General features: G+C 40.5%; 1 protein-coding gene across 5 annotated transcripts in view; it reads left to right on the top strand.

Moving 5' to 3' along the window:
* The window catches only part of STXBP4 (syntaxin binding protein 4), a 219,997-nt gene that overhangs the window by 154,658 nt on the left and 45,897 nt on the right, over positions 1-19,442 (top strand). For 3 of the 5 annotated variants that reach the window (XM_045773041.2, XM_045773040.2, XM_045773047.2), the window contains one exon: positions 3,257-13,042. In XM_045773041.2, coding sequence (XP_045628997.1) covers positions 3,257-3,371 — 115 coding nt within the window. In that variant the 3' untranslated portion in view covers positions 3,372-13,042. Of the gene's footprint in view, positions 1-3,256; positions 13,043-16,580; positions 19,358-19,442 lie in introns of those variants that run through there. The other 2 variants (XR_015721309.1, XM_045773046.2) reach the window with 2 other exon arrangements.

A 19,442-nucleotide genomic window follows, 5' to 3' on the forward strand; every position in this document is an offset into this window, starting at 1 on the left:
ATTGCTCCCCAAATCAGGTCAGATGCACTCTCTGCAGGAACATTTGCCAGAGGTAGTGTATGTTCAAATGGAAGATTTTTACATTCCATAGTCAGCCTCATTTATTCTCCAGACCTCTAAATTTTTCATACTAAGTAGGAGCATCTCACTTTATGAACCATGGGGTCTTTATTAATTAAACAGAGTCAATAGGGCTGATTTATTCTCTCTTCTCAGTTGAGCTACCAAGCACACAAATCAGAGAGGAAATATCTCTAATACTAGAATGTTCTCCAAGCCAGTAAAGCTGGGATTATCTCATCATACCGATTATGTCAAAGCTCTTTAGGCACAATGTTCACCAGGACATAAAATTGAATGGTATACACACAGATGGCCCTGTTCCAGCATCATAGGAAGAATTCCAAGTTTTTCTTGCAATAATCACAAAGTTCTAATTGTCAAAAAAAAAAAAAAAAAAACCTAAAAACTAGCCATGATCACTTATCGAATATCTACTTTTTGCCAGGCACTTCACATGCACTACCTGAGTTTTAGCAGCTTTGGTTTTTGTTCGTACAAAAGACCTAGGTGTGAAATATGTACTTGAAGCATAGAAACCTTATACCTTTGTTGGTCGTTTTGTTTTTGTTTTTGTTTTTTCCTAGTTAAGTAGCTGCTGTAATTGCACGTTTGGTGTTCTGGGTGTGTGTTTTCTAAACAGATACCAAGAAGTATATTGTGAACAAGCTTAATCAATTAATATTTTATGGTGTTACTTTTGTATTTGGGAAAAGATCGGATGTAGATTTGTTGATTTTAAAAAAGCGCTTAATGAAGTTTCCTGGCAAGGATGACCTTCTAGTGGAACTTTCTAATAGTCATTTTTCAGAGTGAATAGCTACATTTTTTCCTTAGACATTTTGTTTTTGCTTAGTTTACATTATAAATTTAATGGATTGTCCATATCTAGGCAGTTTTCATAGTTTAAGCTTAAGAACATTATTTTTCAAAAAGTCTACTAGGAAAGCATGCACCTGAACTTGTCCCTGAGGTGCTTGTTCCTGTTTGCCTTCCTTCCCACACTCCCTAATTAGGGGACATTGTTGGGGAGGGAGGATTTATAATAATTTAAAGTCTCTTCTTTGGACTAAGATATTATAAATGTTCTGGTAAACATCAAAGTAAATATACCAAGATTTTGTCTCATCAAGTTTTTCCTTTTAGTTTTAAACAGGTGCTTTGTACAGAATGATGTGTCCTCATTTCACCTTGCCGCGGCATCCTGGCCCTCTTATGTTACACTCATTAGTATTTCTTTAAAACCACTTTCAATTTAGGCAGACTTCCAGCTTTCCCTACCCCCCGCCCCCAAGACCTTGAAATGAAGTTAACCTGTGCAGAATCCAATGCTTTAGTAAGTTTAGCCTCCATAATAAGAAATTCCATTAAACCATAAACCATTTTAAAGAGATAATAGTAATGTGGATTACTGTCAAGAGAATAATGATTCTTTGTACCGCTTAGCCACACTCTGCGCTTTTGAAATGACGAAGATTCACCTTGATTCTTAAAACAACTTAAATTTGTTTACCCCATCATGAAACTAACAGTGATCTTCCATAGAAAGATGAATTTTAATATTTAAACGGAGGATTTGAGCAATTTGTATTGGGGGATATGCATAGAATTTGGGATACAGGGTCAAAAACAAACCAAATCACCACTGACAGTGTAACTGCCCATTTGTACTAAGTCCAACAATTTCAGATATTGTCATCAACAGCCAATAAAGTAAGTGCATTTTTGTGATAGTTCCCAAATTGCGCCCTGTGGAATACTCGTCCCATGTGTGCTAACAGGGGCATGTTAGTTTGAATAATACTGCATACTGCTGGAAAGCCATAGCACATGTTAATATAGTTAAGGCTTAGGGAAATCCTGCAGTAAAGAAACCTGTTTAGCTCTGTTTAACCTAGTGTATCTCAAACTTACTCAACCAGTGAATTATCTTCTTTCATAAAAGTTACTAAAAACACACTTTGGAAATGTTATTCTGTGATGTAGGAGAAACTTTTAGACACCCCCCCCCATCTTACTTGATCCTCCTAAGGGCCAGCCCTCGGACAGACTCTATCTAAGACATGATACTACTTTCCATGGTTGAGTTTGCATAGGATAGGGGTGGGGAAGACTGATCTAGATGGACGAGGGCAGTGGGGTAAGCCAGTGCAAGAAAGAGCATCCAGGAAGAAGAAACAAATCAGCTGCCTGTCCAACACTCAAGAGCTGGGCAGAGAGTGGTGGATCTGGGAGATTTATTCAGCTAAAGGCTGAGCATTGGATTCTAGGTCTGAGAAACACCATCCACCTGCTGGGGCACAGGTGGTAAGATTTCAGCGCTCTCTGAACGTGCCCTGTACCTGTTGTACATCCTCCCTTACCTCTGCTTCTTCCTCCCCAAAATGCCTCATCATTCGTTCTGAGCGCATGTTAAGCACCATAAATTCAGATAAGAAACACAGTTCCTGTCCTCAAGCAGCTTCTTATGCAGTAACTTCTTACTTCTTTACTGAAGATAAACAGGCCCTTATGATAGAGCGTAATAAGAGATAGGATCAGGAGCACAGATTGGAGGAAGTATGAGGGAAATTGATTCTTTGAAATTAGTAGGAGTTAACTAGGTAAACAAAACGGGAGGGAGGAAGACTGTAGCAGAGAAGAAAGTATTGTTGAGGCAGGTAAAAAAAAATAATAAAAAAAAGGTATTTCATACTATGGACTATGTATTTGATCCAGGAGGCATGGGTTGGCACTGAATTTTTAGCAGGTGAGCAACGGTGTATGATTTGTCATTTAGAAACAGCCCTTGGCTGGAGTAGAGACTGAATTAACAGAGAACCAGAACAGGCAGAGAGACAAGCAATTTCAGTGACTCAGGCTATGGCACCGGAAGAGAGGGAGTAAAATACCCCACAGATGTTTCAGTAAGACAGTCCCAGGACTTACTGACTAGAATGTCAGGTAAGGAAAAGCAAGGAGTTGAAGATGACGCATTCTCCTACCTTCCTTTTTACCGAAGAAGAAAGAAAGAAATGGCTTGGTTGAACCTTAAAACCTATCCAAGACTTTTTAAAACTATTGGATGGAGTTCCAGTTGCTTCCTGTCTCAAGGGCCTGCCATAGGAAGCAGTGTCCCTGGGACCAGGACTTGCATGGATGGGTAGAAGGACATACAGTCTTCCAGATTATAATTGCATTCCTTGTTCTTCTCAAGTCACGTAACGCAGACGACATCCTGGATCCATCCTGTGATGAGTGCACTGAACCTGTCCTGCTCAGAGGAGAACGAACAGGATTGTTCCAGAGAACTTACCGATCAGAAGAGTTGACGGTCTCCCGTAAGAAGCTGAACTCCATGGTCTTCTAACATCTCATTCTACATGGATGACCCCCAACACACAATGGTCTAAAATAGGAGCAAAACACACACTACTTACTGAGGTTCTGAAATAGAGACTCTGGATTTAGGCTACTTTTGTAAAAAATTTTTTTCTTTGCTTATGATGAGAATTTTTTTCTTTTATTGAAGTGTAATTAACATATGGTGTCATATTAGTTTCAGGTGTACAATATAGTGACTCAACAATTCTATACACTGTTCACTGCTCATCACGATGAGGGTACTTTTAATCCCCCTTATCTATTTCGTCCATCTCCCTACCCACCTCCCCTCTGGCAACCACCCTCTTGTTCTCTGTATTCAAGAGTCTGTTTTTTTTGTTTTGTCTCTCTTTTCCTTTGTTCGTTTGGTTTGTTTCTTAAATTCCACGTATGAGTGAGAGCGTATGGTATGGTAAAACCTTGTGCTATAAGTGTATACATTTATGAGATCAATTGCCACTACACTAGGTCTTTAAGAATCGTCTAGTTGCATTTTTTGAAATCACATATAATTAGATTTTATAATATGTATATTTTTTCATATACAATTAGATTTGTAATTTTATATATATTTCTTTATAGAGTATCAAATACCACGGTTTTTATAATTAAGACTTACAGGAAAATTATGTGAACACAGTGAAGCACTTCATTTATTTGGTAAGTCACTAACCTTTTATATTAGTATCTTAGGAAAGTGATCTGAGCAAGCTTTTGGGGGTTTCTTAAGGATCACATGTGGACAACTATCTCATAGGCTATGGAATATAGTTTACATGTGTATGGGGTGCTTTCATTTACCAAATGCTTCTCAGACCCTGTTTTATTTAAACCACACAACATGCCTGTGAGGCAGATCCTGTGGGTATTTTTATTCTTGTTTTTCAGTTGGGGAAATAGTGGTTAAGGGAAAAGAAGCACCTTGTCCCAGGGCTGAGAGTCACACCTGTCTTCTGATTCCGCATCCAGCCCCCTTTCCACTGCACCCCGCTGTCCCTGAGGAGGGAGGTCATAGCCCAACACGCAGGCCACCACGGTTCTGTTGACACAGCTGAGCTCCACAGTTGAGCGCTCCAGCGGCCACAGAGATTCAGAGGCTCCTCTGCAGTCAGACAGGGCCCCCACATAAACTCACTGTTTTCCTATAAACCCCTCCCCGCTCCCCCCCAACATTCACCAAGTCACGGCTCGGCCCCATGATGCCCTTCCAACAGGCTTCTTTGAGCAGCTCACATTTTCCTACAGTAAAGGGACTGGCTTCCATCAGGGGGCCACTCTGCTTAGGCTGCCCTTGCCAGAGGGAACAGTTGTGGGTTGCTGATGAGAAGAGGAGCATCTCGAATCTCCTCTGCTATCAGGACTCATCCGTGAACTCTCCTGCTGGGAGTTCAAGACTGGCCTCATGATTGCTGATATCACCCTCCAAGCTGGTTACACTTTTCATCTTAAGCTATTTTATTGTAAGGGTGCCACTAGACAGTTCCTGGAAGGAAAGAGCCGTTGACATGGAGGGCTCAAGATTTTCTCTAAGTTTAATGATTTAAACCTGGGGTTGGGGATTGGCGTGGAGTGGGGAGGAAGTTATTTTAAATGTCCTGGGCGTTAGTTGGGTACCAACTGAATGATTAAAAGGGATTTATTCATATCCAATATTATGATATTGTTAGGTAATATACTTAGTAAGAAAGTGAGTAAGAATCCTTAATTAATCAGAACACCCTGTTCCCAGACCATGCCTGGGAAGACCGAGAAGTTACTGTTTGTCACCGTGGTCTCTTCTCACCACTCCCTCCCTCCTCCTCCTCCTTGTCCTCTTCACTCCCTCCCCACCTCTGAAAAACAAGTAGGAGAAAGGAACCCCAACCTTGAGGATCATGTGATTCCGTGATTTTCGAACATCTTTTGGAGAAAAAGACTCATTTTTCAAATGAATTCTTAGGCAGAATCCCAATATATGTAACAGGTTTTGTTTTGTTTTGTTTTTAATATTGTTGCTCTGCTTGAAACAAGAGAAGCCTGAGGCCCAATTAAAGCAGCCCCCCTGGGGCGCCTGGGTGGCATAGCGGTTAAGCGTCTGCCTTCAGCTCAGGGCGTGATCCCGGCGTTATGGGATCGAGCCCCACATGAGGCTCCTCCGCTATGAGCCTGCTTCTTCCTCTCCCACTCCCCCTGCTTGTGTTCCCTCTCTCGCTGGCTGTCTCTATCTCTGTCGAATAAATAAATAAAATCTTAAAAAAAAAAATTAAAGCAGCCCCCCCCCCCAGCACAGCTCTGCAAACCTAGAGCTCCTTAGGATACAGTGTAAGAATCCCCAATTGTAACCATTTTATAGATAGTCAACTGAGATCCTAAGAGGTCACAGAGTGGGTTAGTGCCCAGTCAAGATGGGACCTAGATCCTAAAGTCTCCTACTCTACTAAGTTTCATATAGCACGTTATATAGATGTATATTGTAAATATAGGTCCATATTGTGCTCACCCATTCAATCCTGAATATATATCGGATTTATAATTTACATCTTGAGTAATAGCATAAAGTCAAATCCAGGCTGATAGGCAGTCATTAGCCCCGAGAAAAGTTTCAGAATGGCTGAAGAAAACTCGTGTTTCTCCTGACAGCTACGTGAATATTAGCAAGCTCCAGGGAGACAAGTTTTGAGAGAAGTCCCTGAGGGAGCTCTTTCCTTGTGTCCCCCAGAGGTGAGTGAGATTCTCAAACACCCAAAGTTAGTGTCTATAATTGTGAGAGTACGGGCTTTTTGTTGTTGGTGAAATTAATGGTATGAAATTTCCCTCCCCCTACTGGGAGTGTTTTTCTAATTTGTTTCTAAGTGAAGAAAACACAGAAGCGACGCCAGAGTCACTTGAAATCAAGGTCCTCAGGCATGCATTTTACTGACAGACACTGTCACAGGCACAAAACTGCTGTTTTGTGCCACTTTCTTCCTTGCTTCCTCATGGAATACCTCATGGAAAAGAGCTATGAAAATTGTAACAAAGAATTTTCTTTGTTGAGCATTTTGTGCCATACATTGAGATGGGCAGTTTGCATAGATTACTTCATTATCTTCTTAAAACAACCCCATGAGGTAGAAACTATAATGATCCCCATTTTGTAAAGAAGAAATTTGGGATCAGAGGGAGCTGCTAATCTTTGCCTAAGGGTCACAGGGCACCTCCATGTGGAAGGTAGGGTTCAAGGCAGGTGTGGCACAGCCCGTTCTCTTAAACCACTCTGCAGAGCTGCTTAGATCCATTGTGTTTGACGCTGCCGGCAGAGCTAGGTCTGTGGGTCAGTTCTTCAAAGGGCAGATTCCGGTTCCGTGCAATCAGGAACTTTCTGGGAGTTAGGGCTCACCAGGAAAGAATTCCCCCGGAGGAAGCAAAAGCACTGTCCCAGGAAGTGTTCAATCTGAACACCTTACGGGAATGGTACTGAGGAGGTTCAGGGTCTGAACTGGCATGTCTGAGATTTCTTCCTCTTTATGCTTCTATGACCTCCAAACCAACAGATAAATGCCCCCAAGAGACACTCAAAGAAACATGGTAGAGACTCATTAAGAATCCTTAGCCAGTGCATGTTGAACCCCAGATTATTTTTTGGTGAGTTAATACTTATCTGGCCAGTCTTTCTTTAATATAAATCAACCCTATGGGTGTGATAAACTTCTCTGTTTCCCCACTGGCTCTGATTCTAGGGTTAGAAAATCTCAGTGTTCTTACGTCCTTCCACCTCACCTCATGGAAAAGTGACCAGGGTTGGTCATCCTTACTCCTTTATTCTCAGGGTACGTACTGAGCATCAACAGTGTGCCAAGCACAGTGGGAGGCACTGTAGCAAAGTAGGACAAAATAACCATTTCCTGGGTCCTCTTATTCTTGGTTAAAAAGTAAAAAGCTTCTCAGGTGGCCAGAGTTGGCACAGCTACTCTAACTTCTGGATGTTAAAAATAACCTATTTCCATTGAAAAATCAAGTAGTATGGAATTGTATAAAGTGAAAAAAAAAAACTCATCTCACTTTCCAGAGGTAGTCTTCACAAATACTTTGATGAGCATTTTTATTCAAAGGTAATCATACTGGTAAGCGGCTTGCTTTTGACATAATTTATTGTGGCCGCTTTTTCATGTCAGTGTGTAGATTGTTCTATTTAAAATGTCTGTGTAAAATAACACTACCCAGATAACTCATAGTTTCTGCAGCCTTCAGTTTGTTGATGAGTCCTTAAGCTGTTACAGGTTGTCTTCTGTTACAAACAACGTCATAGTGAACATTCTTACATTCATTAAATCCTTTTCTTCATATATGCATGCACTCTTGTGCCAATAGGTCTGTAGTGAGAATATATTCATAAAAGCAAATGGTTCTGTCAAAGGTTTGTTCATTTTATTTTTTGGTAGAGCTTCAAAAATTCTCCTCCATTAAAATAGGACCAATTTACACCATCACCAATGGTGTATGAGAGTTTGTTTTCCATATATTATAGGACTTTTTTTAGTGCAAAGATTGCCAATAACTTTTCTGATTGTTTTTGTCCTTAGAAGAGTAATCTTCTTTTTATCATTGTCTAAGGACCTGAATTTTTTTCATCATTAGGTTTTAGTTGTCCCTTAGCAGCAGAGAATGCCTTGCTATATATAGGGGAGTCTGGCAATGACTAATTCATTGTCTGGTGAACACATCATTACTCTCCTCTTTTTATTGACATTTCCTACTTTATGTATAATGGCGGTGAAAACCCACTCTTAATGAGCTAACTTGGGTGAAAATGCAAAACACAATGCAAACACATCTACAAGTTCTTTGCGCCTTGGTTTCCCCATCTGTATATGGAGGAGGGTAATCCCCTGACTCTTCTCAAACCAGTTCAACTCCTCGACCATTTCCTGAGCACCTGCCAAATGCCAGACAAGATGCAAGGTCTTGAAGTTACCACACCAAATAGTTCTGATTCCCAAACCAAGAAACTCATAATCTAAAACCTTTTTCCTTTCTTTCCTTTTTCCTCAAAAACCTTTTACTTTCCCTTAAAGGAGTAAGAAGTCAGGGATTTGTTTAGTAAGAACCCCTAAGAGAGGCCCTTTATCACTCTCTCAAATTCAAATAACTCCAAAATAATATTAACACCCCTTGACTAGAAATGAAAGAGAAACATACTGTGAGAAGGGGCTCTCCAATAATAAATGCTAAGCAGCTGTAAAAATACAGAATCAAATGATACCTCCATAAAGTGTTTGCAAAATTAGAAAATATTATCCTTTTTTGGAGGGGGATGGACATTTTTATTTTCTCTGCTAAAGTGAAATGCAACTTTTTCAGGGGCCAACAAACTTGAATTTTACCATCTACAGAACAGAAAGAACGGAACTACCATTAAAACAACTTACATACTCTATTGCACATAGCTGTTGAGGAGACGAACTTTGAACAGAATATGCCCATGGAAACTTAACTTGAGAAATAACATACCCGAGAAGTTTTAACCACGACTATCCACATGTGGTATTACTGTGCCTGCATGATGATTATCTAAATGTCACATGAACTCCTGTATGCACTTTCTTCATATGACTTTATGTTTAACTAATCCTACTTTCGTTAATTTTTTTTTTAAGTTTGATTTTTACTTTCAGGAGTAGGGATAGTTTGAGGGAAAGTGCAATCAGATTAATAGCTGTCACGGCACATCTCCCCCTGCTCCCCATTCCCACATCACTAAATTATTCTCTGTTACTTCCCTGTTCATTCTTTCTCCATTACTTACTAGTTTGTAATGATCTGTTTGTTTATTGTCTTCCTTATTAACAATGGGAGTAAGATCCATGAAGGCAGGGGTTTGTTTGTCTTTTTCCTACTTTAGGAAGGATCTAGCACCTTCAAGGAGCATCTCCCACATTGCCTGTCACATAGTAGGTGTCGGACACATACTTGCCAAGTCGAATGTGTAATGTACTATCCATAACCAAGGCTTCGTCCCCAGTTTAACTCCCATGTGTTTATATTCATTTATTCACTTAAACACTTAACAAGTGCTACTGGATGCCAAACACTTCGCTAAGTACAAGAGACGCAACGCAAGACAGACGTGATCCTAGCCCCCATGTGATTGTAAGTTTGTACAAAGGAAGTTAAACTGAAAGCTTTTCCCATTTATTTTCTTTCTCCCTCTTCTTTATCACGTATTTGAACTTCTAGGCCATTTAACGTTCTTGCCTCAAGAAAGAGGTGTGAGATCAGCACATGCTCTTTTGAGTTCCAAAAGTCTGGTTCCTTAGGGAACTGGAAAGGAGTCGTGATTTAGATCAAAGGTTTGTGGGTGTATATGAGGAGGAAGAGCAAGGCTTTCCTGCTCTCTATCTAGGAAGTAATCCCCGTGGCTGTGGGAGGAAAAGAAAGAACAAAAATGTTGGTGGGGCTCAGAGAAAGGGGCCTGGGCCTCACTTCCTGGGCCACTTTCTGGGAGCAGCAAAACCCCAATTTGTTAGTTTTGAGAGCAGAGGAGACCCATTCCTCACTGTCCCTAGGGTAGAAATGACTGCATCGTGTGTCTAGGCAGATGGGACCTCGGACAACTTTAATGAGCTTCCTCCAGCCCGATGTGGTCCAGTGTGGAAGATCAGATTGGTTTCTGTGAACCCAAAAGGTTCACAGGAGTATCAGGAAACCCCACAGGACCTGAGTGAGGATTTTTTCCATTAAATCCACATGACCTCTCAATGAAACTCAGTTCAGACAGTGACATCGAGCCTTCCAAACCCAGAGTGTCTTGGCACTAGATAAACCTGGAGTCTAGCAATGACTCCAAAGAACAGAGGGGACTGCAAGTTGGCTGAGATGAGTGTTGTTCAAGGTCATTAATTCCCTACTCCTGATGTGTTCTTCCTCATGGAGAAAGCTTCTTCAGAGTAACACTCTTGGCCTTCCTCTGCCTCTGCCCTCTCAGGTAGTGATTTCTATGCTTGGTGAGTTTGGAACAAAGAATAAGACAGGTGCTGTTTCTAGAACATTTCTTAAGTGCATTGCCTTTCCTGTGTTCCATGCAAACGCTGCCTATCTGTTTTTTAGATCTTTCCTATTTATTACCTGGATAACAGCAATGTAGGCACTATGCCTTCCTGTCTCTCTGGCATACCTGTCCCCCGTCAATATGCCACCACATTTCTGTCAGAATTATCTTTCCCAAGCCCATATTTGATTCTATCGCCCCCTTGCTACTCTTCAGTAGTTCCCTAGCACCTGGCATTATCGGACCCTTTCCACTTTCTCTCTGGCCTCATTTGCTCATCAGATTCCTTCCTATCCTTCAAGACGCACTTTACATTCACCTCTTCCTTGAAGATCTTGGTACATGCTGCCTTCCCCATGCCCAGCACTGGTTCTCTATAGATGCCACCTCTGCATTTTTCCATGTGTGTCTGGCCCCTCTTCCCACTTGGGAGGGGTGCACCTAGAACTTCCACCCCAAGACAAGTTGCTGAGCTATCTGTCCAGACACACACTGGGTTACTACATTTATTTACTAATTTATTTTTACCCAGCGTGCTGGGTTACTGAGTCTTAAGGGCTTGAAATCTGGTCCTACCCACTCCCTTATGCTTCTTCTCTCCATATGGTAATGAAAATCAGAACTCTGGTTAAAGCCAACTAGTCTCTCTCGCTGTGGCTATCCCACTCAACATCAGCAGCTGGCGGGGCCAATCAGATATTATTGGGAGGGAAATGGGAAGACAGAACATTGGCTCAAATAGGCTGTTGTTTCTTATTTTGTCTCTTCGGTACACTGGGTGTTTTTATCTAGAACTCTGGAAGGTGAAAATGTTAACTAGGAGGAGTCACACTCTAAAATCCCACCCCATCCCCCTCTAGCTGCAAACCTTTTAATAAAGCCTCTGTTACACTACATTTGCAATTAATTGGGCAGCAAACAGAGGCATGTATCTCTCCTATTAGACTTAGAGCCCTGTAAGTCAAAGTCCCTATGTTATTTTTTTATCCCTCACATAAGACATGGTACAGTAATCAATAAATGATTACAGAATACATTTAAAAAGTAATTTATTGTTGGGGCACCTGGGTGGCTCAGTATGTTAAGTGGCTGACTCTTGATTTTGGCTCAGGTCATGATCCTAGGATCGTGGGATCAAGCCCTGCATCGGGCTCCGTGCTCAGTGGTGAGTCTGCTGGAGATTCTCTCTCTCTAAAATAAATAAATCTTTTTTTTAAGGCAATTTATTGTTCTCAAAAACTCTTTTAGCTGTTTCCTGCTTCTAGCAGAGAAAGACAAAGTGAATGAAAAGAAAATGTGGTGGGAGTTTAAACCTGTCTACACTAGCTAGTTCTACTAATGTTAGAACAACATAATGGATTTTGCTGAAGAAGAAAGTGTATGCTGCCTGTATTTGGCCATAAAACCCACAGTATGATTGCAGCAGAAGGATTGTAAAGCACATACGCAAACACTGTCGATTTGCCCCAGGTTTTGAAAAAAACACAACAGAACGATTTTGGCATGGAAGGGTAGAAAAAGCCTAAAAGCAAAATACAAGGTTAGTGCATTTCAAGGCAACAGTTCGAACTTCTGCTCTTACAGGTTAATTAATCATGTTGATGAAGAATTGATCTGGCTCAAGGGAGCTATGTGTTGCCACCATACTCTGAGAGTGCGGAAATTATCCCATCTATAACTAAGCCCACCAGAATTGCTCGACCGTTGCCATTTCACAATGGAGAAATCCATCTTTCATCAGCAAAACACCAGAAGGGAAAACAGGAAGACAAAACAAATTGGGTAGATAATAGGTTTACCTTGGCATATAGACGGTCCGGGTCAAGTATTCTCTGAAATGGAATATGAAACGATGTTGGTGGGCAGATCCTGTTTCTATATGCTGAGCACTTTTACCATTCAGGGAAGTAATCAATGCATTTAATCTAATGCCAGCTGTTTTATTTTTGTGTGGGGATCACCTGAGTTATCCACAGTTCTGTGATCCCCACACAAAAATAAATAAAAGGCCGGCACCAAATTAAAAGCATGGATTACTTCTCTCAATGGTAAAAGTTCCATATAAGGAAAAGTTCCATTTAAGGAAAATCTGAAAGAAATAGGGTGTGTATGTGTGTGTGTGCGTACACACTTTCCATGCATGTATGGACCACATCTACACACATATACACACTTTGGAGGAAAATGAAATGTTTAAGAGTCTAACGTCTGCAAAATTTCAAGAATATGACTAAACTGGTGGTCCTCACTCACCAATGGATCTCCTGCTATGAATCACAGAGGATGGGAAGTCTGTGAAATAATCTGTTTTCTCAATGTTGTCAAGATTGCTCAATGATTATATTCCTGTTTCTTTGAGTAGCACATCCTTGTCTAGTATTTCACCAAACTTAAGTCTCTATCCATTATAAGACTTGCCATTATTTTATGTATCACTAAAAATGAAAAAAAAGAGACATTTAGAATATGACATAGTACTTTGAATTTTTGTCTTATGTCCCCTTTAAGTAAGTCTAAGAGCTGTTTGAACATAGATCTTTATCATGTATATATAGAAAGGAAAGTGAAACACAAATAAATTGTGATATTCCTAAAACTTCTGGATATTCAGAATGGAACTCTTCGGAATCTCTTTTTTGTATCCACACATTTTCACAATAACATCCTCTCTGCCCTCAGAATGAAGCATTTCTTGAAGGAATGGTCCACTCCTGTCTCTAGGATTTTTCTACCTGGTCTTTGACATCTATTCTGCCATTTTGATGCTGGCACTTTTTAAAAAATTCTATTCAAAAGGATTTAATAGAAGATTTTTAGACAGCAATCAAGATGCACATCCCTTCCTCAAATAGTCCTTAAATGCTTTATTCACTGAAAAGTAAAGGTGTAATGGTTCATCCATGCCATAGGAGAAACAACCAACCTCATGCATGCAAAAGCAGAGACGACTGTGTCGTTATGGTTGCCTGGCCAACTGCAAGTACAAGACATCGTTGATCGTAAGACACATGTTCGGTTCCCCTGAGATGAGGATTTCTGTGAATTAGTGGGGGAAAACAGTAGGGAGATAGAGAAATAGTGTGAACACAAAAGAAGAGAGGGAAGCCCACGCAAGGGTGTGATATCAAACAAAACCCACCAAGGGGGTTTGGAGGGCACGTAGGCTCAGCCCACAGCGGAGCTCTGGAAACAGTGTAAGTCCTATCTCTGCTGCACAAGTCAGAGGCCAGGGAGTATGCAGTATTTATACCCCTGCACCATCAGTCATTGGGTAAGCACGGGAGGTCTAGGAGGGAGATGTACATTTCCAGGCACTTCTAGTTCTTTGTAGAAAAAGTACTTTCCTGTAGAAAAAGAGATGCAGGTGCTGGGTGTCAGGAGTGAAAGCCCACAGGGCTAATGTTCACGAGCATGGTAGAGGGGTCCGAGAGCACTGACAATGTCTGTTGTACGTTCCAGTTTCAAAGACATTTAAATGAAAAATGGGTGTCTTAGAATCAACGAAATACAGTATTAAGGTAAGGATCAAATGTCTTTGGTCCTGGATGATCCCAACCTTAAAATTGAGTTAAAGATGAAATGCTTTAACAAATTAAACCAAAATGGCCTTTCAGAAAAATTATTTAATTCAATCAGAATGATTTCAAAAGCTATTCTTAAAAATGCTAACACAAAATATTTGAAGGAGATCAAGTTATTTGTATCCCCGAATTGATGGAAGTCAAATGTCTAGATGATCCAGGGTAGATAATTCTGGATTATTTACTCTGTGAAGGGAATCTTTAAGGCTGCAGACAATCCACACTCCCTCAATAGTCTTTTCCAGTGCTTACTTTTCTGCCAATTTCAAAGAAATTGGAAATAAATTTCCTAACCTATGACAAGGCTTCCCTAGAATTATGATTTCTTACTTGAGAACTTAAGGTACGATTTTTTTAAAAAGTATTTTTAATACACAATAATACTCTATGTTAGTGAGGATACATGACATTAATATTCTCAAGTATTCTCAGGGCATATAAATCACTATAAACTTCCTGGAAAGCATTCTTGGAGTATCTGTTGAGAACCTGAAAAGTATTCATATTTTTGACCCTGTAGTTCTACTACTGTGAATTTATCCTTACACATGATCACAATTTTAGACCAAAAAAAAATCTTCTATTGAAAGATTTCCTGAAGCATTATTTAAAATAGTAGTAAATACCTGTATGCCTCAAACTAGGAGAATGTCTAAACAAAATATGGTATCTAACATGATGGAAAATGCTTAATAATGTTTGATGACCCAGGGGAAGTATCCCAATATAACATTAAATGAAAATAAAACAAAACAGAATTCTGCATGCGGTATGATAACAACAGTATTTTCAAGTATTTTATATATAAGTGCCATAGAAGAACCTGAGGAAAATATTAGATGACATTATTAGTGATATTTATTTATTCATTGTATTTTTCTGCATGTCAGAAATTCTCTACAGTAAGCATGTCTTTTATAAGAAAAAAATAAATGTAGTAATTTTATACATGTATGTATGGAAAAAAAGTATATCTTATCCGATTATATTTATTTTCCCTTATATTTTCTAGGAGAATTTTGCTTTAAAACTCTGTATACAACCTAGTGAAAATTTGTAATGTTATAGGGGCTGAAGAAATGAATGCTTGGTCTATGGTATGAATGACATCTGACCTGTATCCTCATAATTATATTGATTATTGTGGAAACAACAACAAAAAGCAGATGTATTTAGTATCTGTGTCTACACCATTTATGTGGTCAGGTTCACTGCACTGGGTGCTCATTCAGGATTTTTGTCTTACTAGAAAGCTAGAGTTGTCACAGATGTGGTGTTTCGTTTTCATCCTCTGGGGAGGGTCAAGGTGGATGGCAGAGCAGACCAAGGCCATCAATGCTATCCTAGATGTCAGTTTAAATATTGCCCCGCAGTATCATTGAGTGAGTCATCCTGCAGGGCTCCCAAATTTGCCATCTCTGCGTTGCCATTGTCAGAGATCCTGGGCCTATTTTCTCTCCATTGAAAACATTTGTGCGGTGAAAATGGCAATGGAGTCTAGCAGAGCCTCATTGGGTTTTTCATATCAACTCTTTGTACCTAGAGCCAGATCTGTAGGATTCTTCCTTTGGACATAGTGCCTGGTGCAGGATGTTGCCCAAAAACATCAGGTGAGCTTCTGAATGTCTTTGTAGGAAGCACAAAACCTTAGAGTCAATATGAACTGACAAGTCCTTCCAGTCCAACCATCTTTCAAAGGAAAGGATCCTTTTAGAGCATTCCTAACCAAGAGCTATTTAGGGCTTTGCTGGGATACTCCTATCAAGAAGGAACTTAATAACTTCTTTTAAAAATTCTTATCCTGCCCAAAGATTTTTTTTTTTTAAATCTCATCTCTTATAACGTTCAACCAAGATATGGATTTATCAATAAGAAATCATCTGTGAATAGGCCTTCTTACGTGGATTTCCTTTGCTAACCAGGAATTGCCTCCCCACCAGAGAACTGACTGGACGCCAGTCCCTTTTGACCACATCCCACCGTGGTGTTTTGTAACCCATCTGAATGGCATCACCTACATGGAAATTGTGACTCACTCTCATGTTAGGAGTTGAATCGTGTCCTCCCAAAATTCCCATGTTGAAGTCCAAACTCCCAGTATTCCGAGAATGTGACCTTATTTGGAGATAGGCTCTTTATAAAGGTAATCAAGTTAAAATGAGGTCATGAGAGTGGGCGTTTAATCCAATATCACTAGTACCCTTATTAAAAGAGGAAATTTGGAGATAGACACATATACACAGGGAGAACACCATGTGGAAATTGGAGTTATATGACCACAAGCCAAGGATCTACCTGAGGCTAGGAGAAAGGCCTGGGACAGATCCCTCCCTGGCGCCTTCAGGAGTGGCCCTGCCAACACTTCAGTCTCTTGCCTCTAGCCACCAGCACTATGAGACAGTAAGTTTCTGTTGTTTAAGCCAGTCAGTTTGTGGTACTTTGTTCCAACAGTCCTAGTAAATGAATACACCCCCAAATCCAGAATTGACCCCTTTAAATTAGAAAAACAGTAATAATCACAGTATTAACTACCTTGAGTGACTGGTATCACTGTTGGTCATTCTTTGTAGATGTGAGTTCTTGTCCTGTGGAGATCAGAAGTCAGCTCTCTTGGAGGCACACCTGACTCTTCCCTTGTGGAGTGAGCTCATTAGACTGTGAGTACAGATGAACAAACCTCCAAGGGCCCCGTGGGGGTGATGCCCAGCCCTCATATATCAAGAGGTCCACAGTTGCACATTAGAATCACTCACCGAGATTTTTTAAATTATGAAGCCTAGCCAAACCCCAGATCCATTAAATCTGGATCTCTAGGAGTAGGATCCAGGCACCTCTGTCTTAAAGATCTCCTGGTGATTCCAGAGTGTAACAAGGTTGAGAATCATTCCCCTAGCCTGTCATGGGATCCAGGTAACTAAAACTTTGCAGGGAGCGGCTGCCAAAAACCAAAGTTACATTCTTGGGTGCATATGTTTTTATAGTCACAACTTGAAGCTGCAATCTCAACAATGCTTGCAGTCAGACACACATACACATCCTCCAAATGCATGATCTCCTTTGATGACACCTTCCCTTTCCACACATTTTAAGACTGCCCCTAAATCCCATGGTTTTCTCGTTGTTGTTGTTGTTGTTGTTGTTGTTGTTATTGTTGTTAATGTCCCCAAACTCACATTTATATAAAAGTTACAATTTCAAGTGGGCATCTCAGGATAACCCAGTGACATAGGATAACCATTCTTTCTATTTTGCATATGGAAAAACAGAGGCTCAGATAAGTGATGTGACTTTCCCAAGTCATGTGAGGGTTACCAACTTGTCCCAATTTACCCTGGGACTTTCCCAGCTTTAAAACTGGGAAGTCCCACAAACTGGGAACCCTTCCTCAGTCCTGGGCAAGCCAGGGTGGTAGGCCAAACTGTTCCTGTGTCAGGAGGTTGAGATGAGTCTTCTGCTCTGAAGGACTGTAGAGCTGGTGTAAGCCAACCCCTCCTTTTGTGGAGGGAGGAAAATCGTGGGTAAGTCTCCAGAACCCCTGCTGGGACTCCTTCCATTCTTCAACCTTGAGGGGCACCCAGGGCATAAAGAAAGCTATGTTCATGGTACATTCCCTAGGACTGGAAATTCCTATACCAGAGAGCAGAGAGCTGTGTCAGCCAATGAGTTTTGTTTCAGTTTTTCCTTCTGTTTTGTTGTTAGGTTGTTATGGTTTGGGTTTCTTTATTTTAAAATAATCATGCAGAGAATTGACTTTCTTGAGGGGTGTGCAATTCTGTGAATTTCTAACACACGTGTAGATACATCTGAGCACCACCATGATGAAGGTACGAAAGTTTTTCTGGCAATCACGGCACCATTCTCCATAACCATAGTTTTGTCTTTTCAAGAATATATAAAAGAGTCAGAGAGTGTGTAACCTTCTGAGACTGACTTCTTTCACTCAGCATAATACCTTCAAGAGTCATCCAGGCTGTTGCATACGTACATCAGTAGTTTGGTCATTTTCATTATCGAGGAACATTCCACTGTATGGATATACCACGGTTTCTTTATTCACCCACTGAAAGACATTTTTGGGTTGTTTCCAAGTTTGGGTTATTTCAAATAGAGCTGCTGTAAACATTCATGTATTGGTGTTTGTTTTGCAATTATGGTTAAAAAGAAAAACCCATGATATAAAATTTATGTCTCGGTTTTTGTGTAAACATAAGTGTCCACTTCTCTAGAGATACCTGGAAGCAGCATCACTTGACCATGTGATGTATTGCTTTTCTATTGCTGCCATAACAAATCATCACAAACTTACTGGCTTGAACAGTACCAATGTATTATTATCTCACAATTCTATTGATCAGAAGCCCAACATGGGTCTTAGCGGACTAAATTCAAGTTGTTAGCAGGGCTGCATTCCTTTTTGAAAACTCTAGAAAAGAACCCCTTGAGGCATCTGGGTGGCTCAGTTGGTTAAGAGTCTAACTCTTTGTTTCAGCTCAAGTCATGATCTCAGGGTCATGGGATCAAGCCCCACATCAGACTCTGTGCTGAGCAGGGAGTCTTCTTGAAGATTCTCTCCCTCTGCCCCTCCCCCTGCTCACTCGCTCTCTCTAAAATAGATAAAACTTTAAAAAAAGAAAATAAACAAAGAGAACCCCTTTCCTTGCTCATTCACTTATTGTCATAACTCAGTTCCTTGTGGTTGTAGGACTGAGAGCCCTATTTCCTTCCTTGGCTTGAGGCCCCCTTTCTCCACCTTCAAAGCCAGCAACAGCCAGTTGTGTCCCATTTACATCGCACCTCTCTCTGACCCAGCAAGAAATTCTGTGCTCTCAAGGACTTATGTGATCAGATTGGGTCTACCCTATCTGGATGTTAGTCTTCCAGGATAACATCACCATTTCAAAGTCCCTGCCCTTAATCACATCTGCAAAGTCCCTTTTGCCTTTGAAAGTAGTGCTGTCATAGGATCTGGGAATTAGATCATGGGCACCTTTGTGGGGAGGGAGGGACATTTTCCTGTCTACCCATCTTTTCAAGAAACTTCCAAGCTATTTTCTAGGGTAGCTGTACCATTTTACATTCGCATGTGCTGTGTGAGAGTTCCAGTTGCTCCATGTTCTTATTAGCACTTGGTGTTGTCATGATTATTTTATTTAGCCCTTCTCCTGGATATGTAGTAGTATCTTGTCATGGTTTAAATCCGCATGCCCCTCATGGCAAATAATGTTGGACCATATTTCCTGTGCTTATCTTCCATCTGTATATCTCTTCTTTGGTGAAATGTCTGTTGAAGTCTTTTGCCCATTTTAAAAATTGGGTTGTTTATTCTCTTGCGACTGCATTTTTAGAGTTCTTTATATATTCTGGAGGCAAGTCCTTTGTCAGATATGTGATTTTCAAATATTGTCTTGCCTAAGTCCAGCTTTTCTGCATTT

Source organism: Ursus americanus, chromosome 23, assembly GCF_024610735.1.
Source record: "Ursus americanus isolate L20-20 chromosome 23, mUrsAme1.1.p, whole genome shotgun sequence".
Classification (NCBI taxonomy): Eukaryota; Metazoa; Chordata; class Mammalia; order Carnivora; family Ursidae; genus Ursus; species Ursus americanus.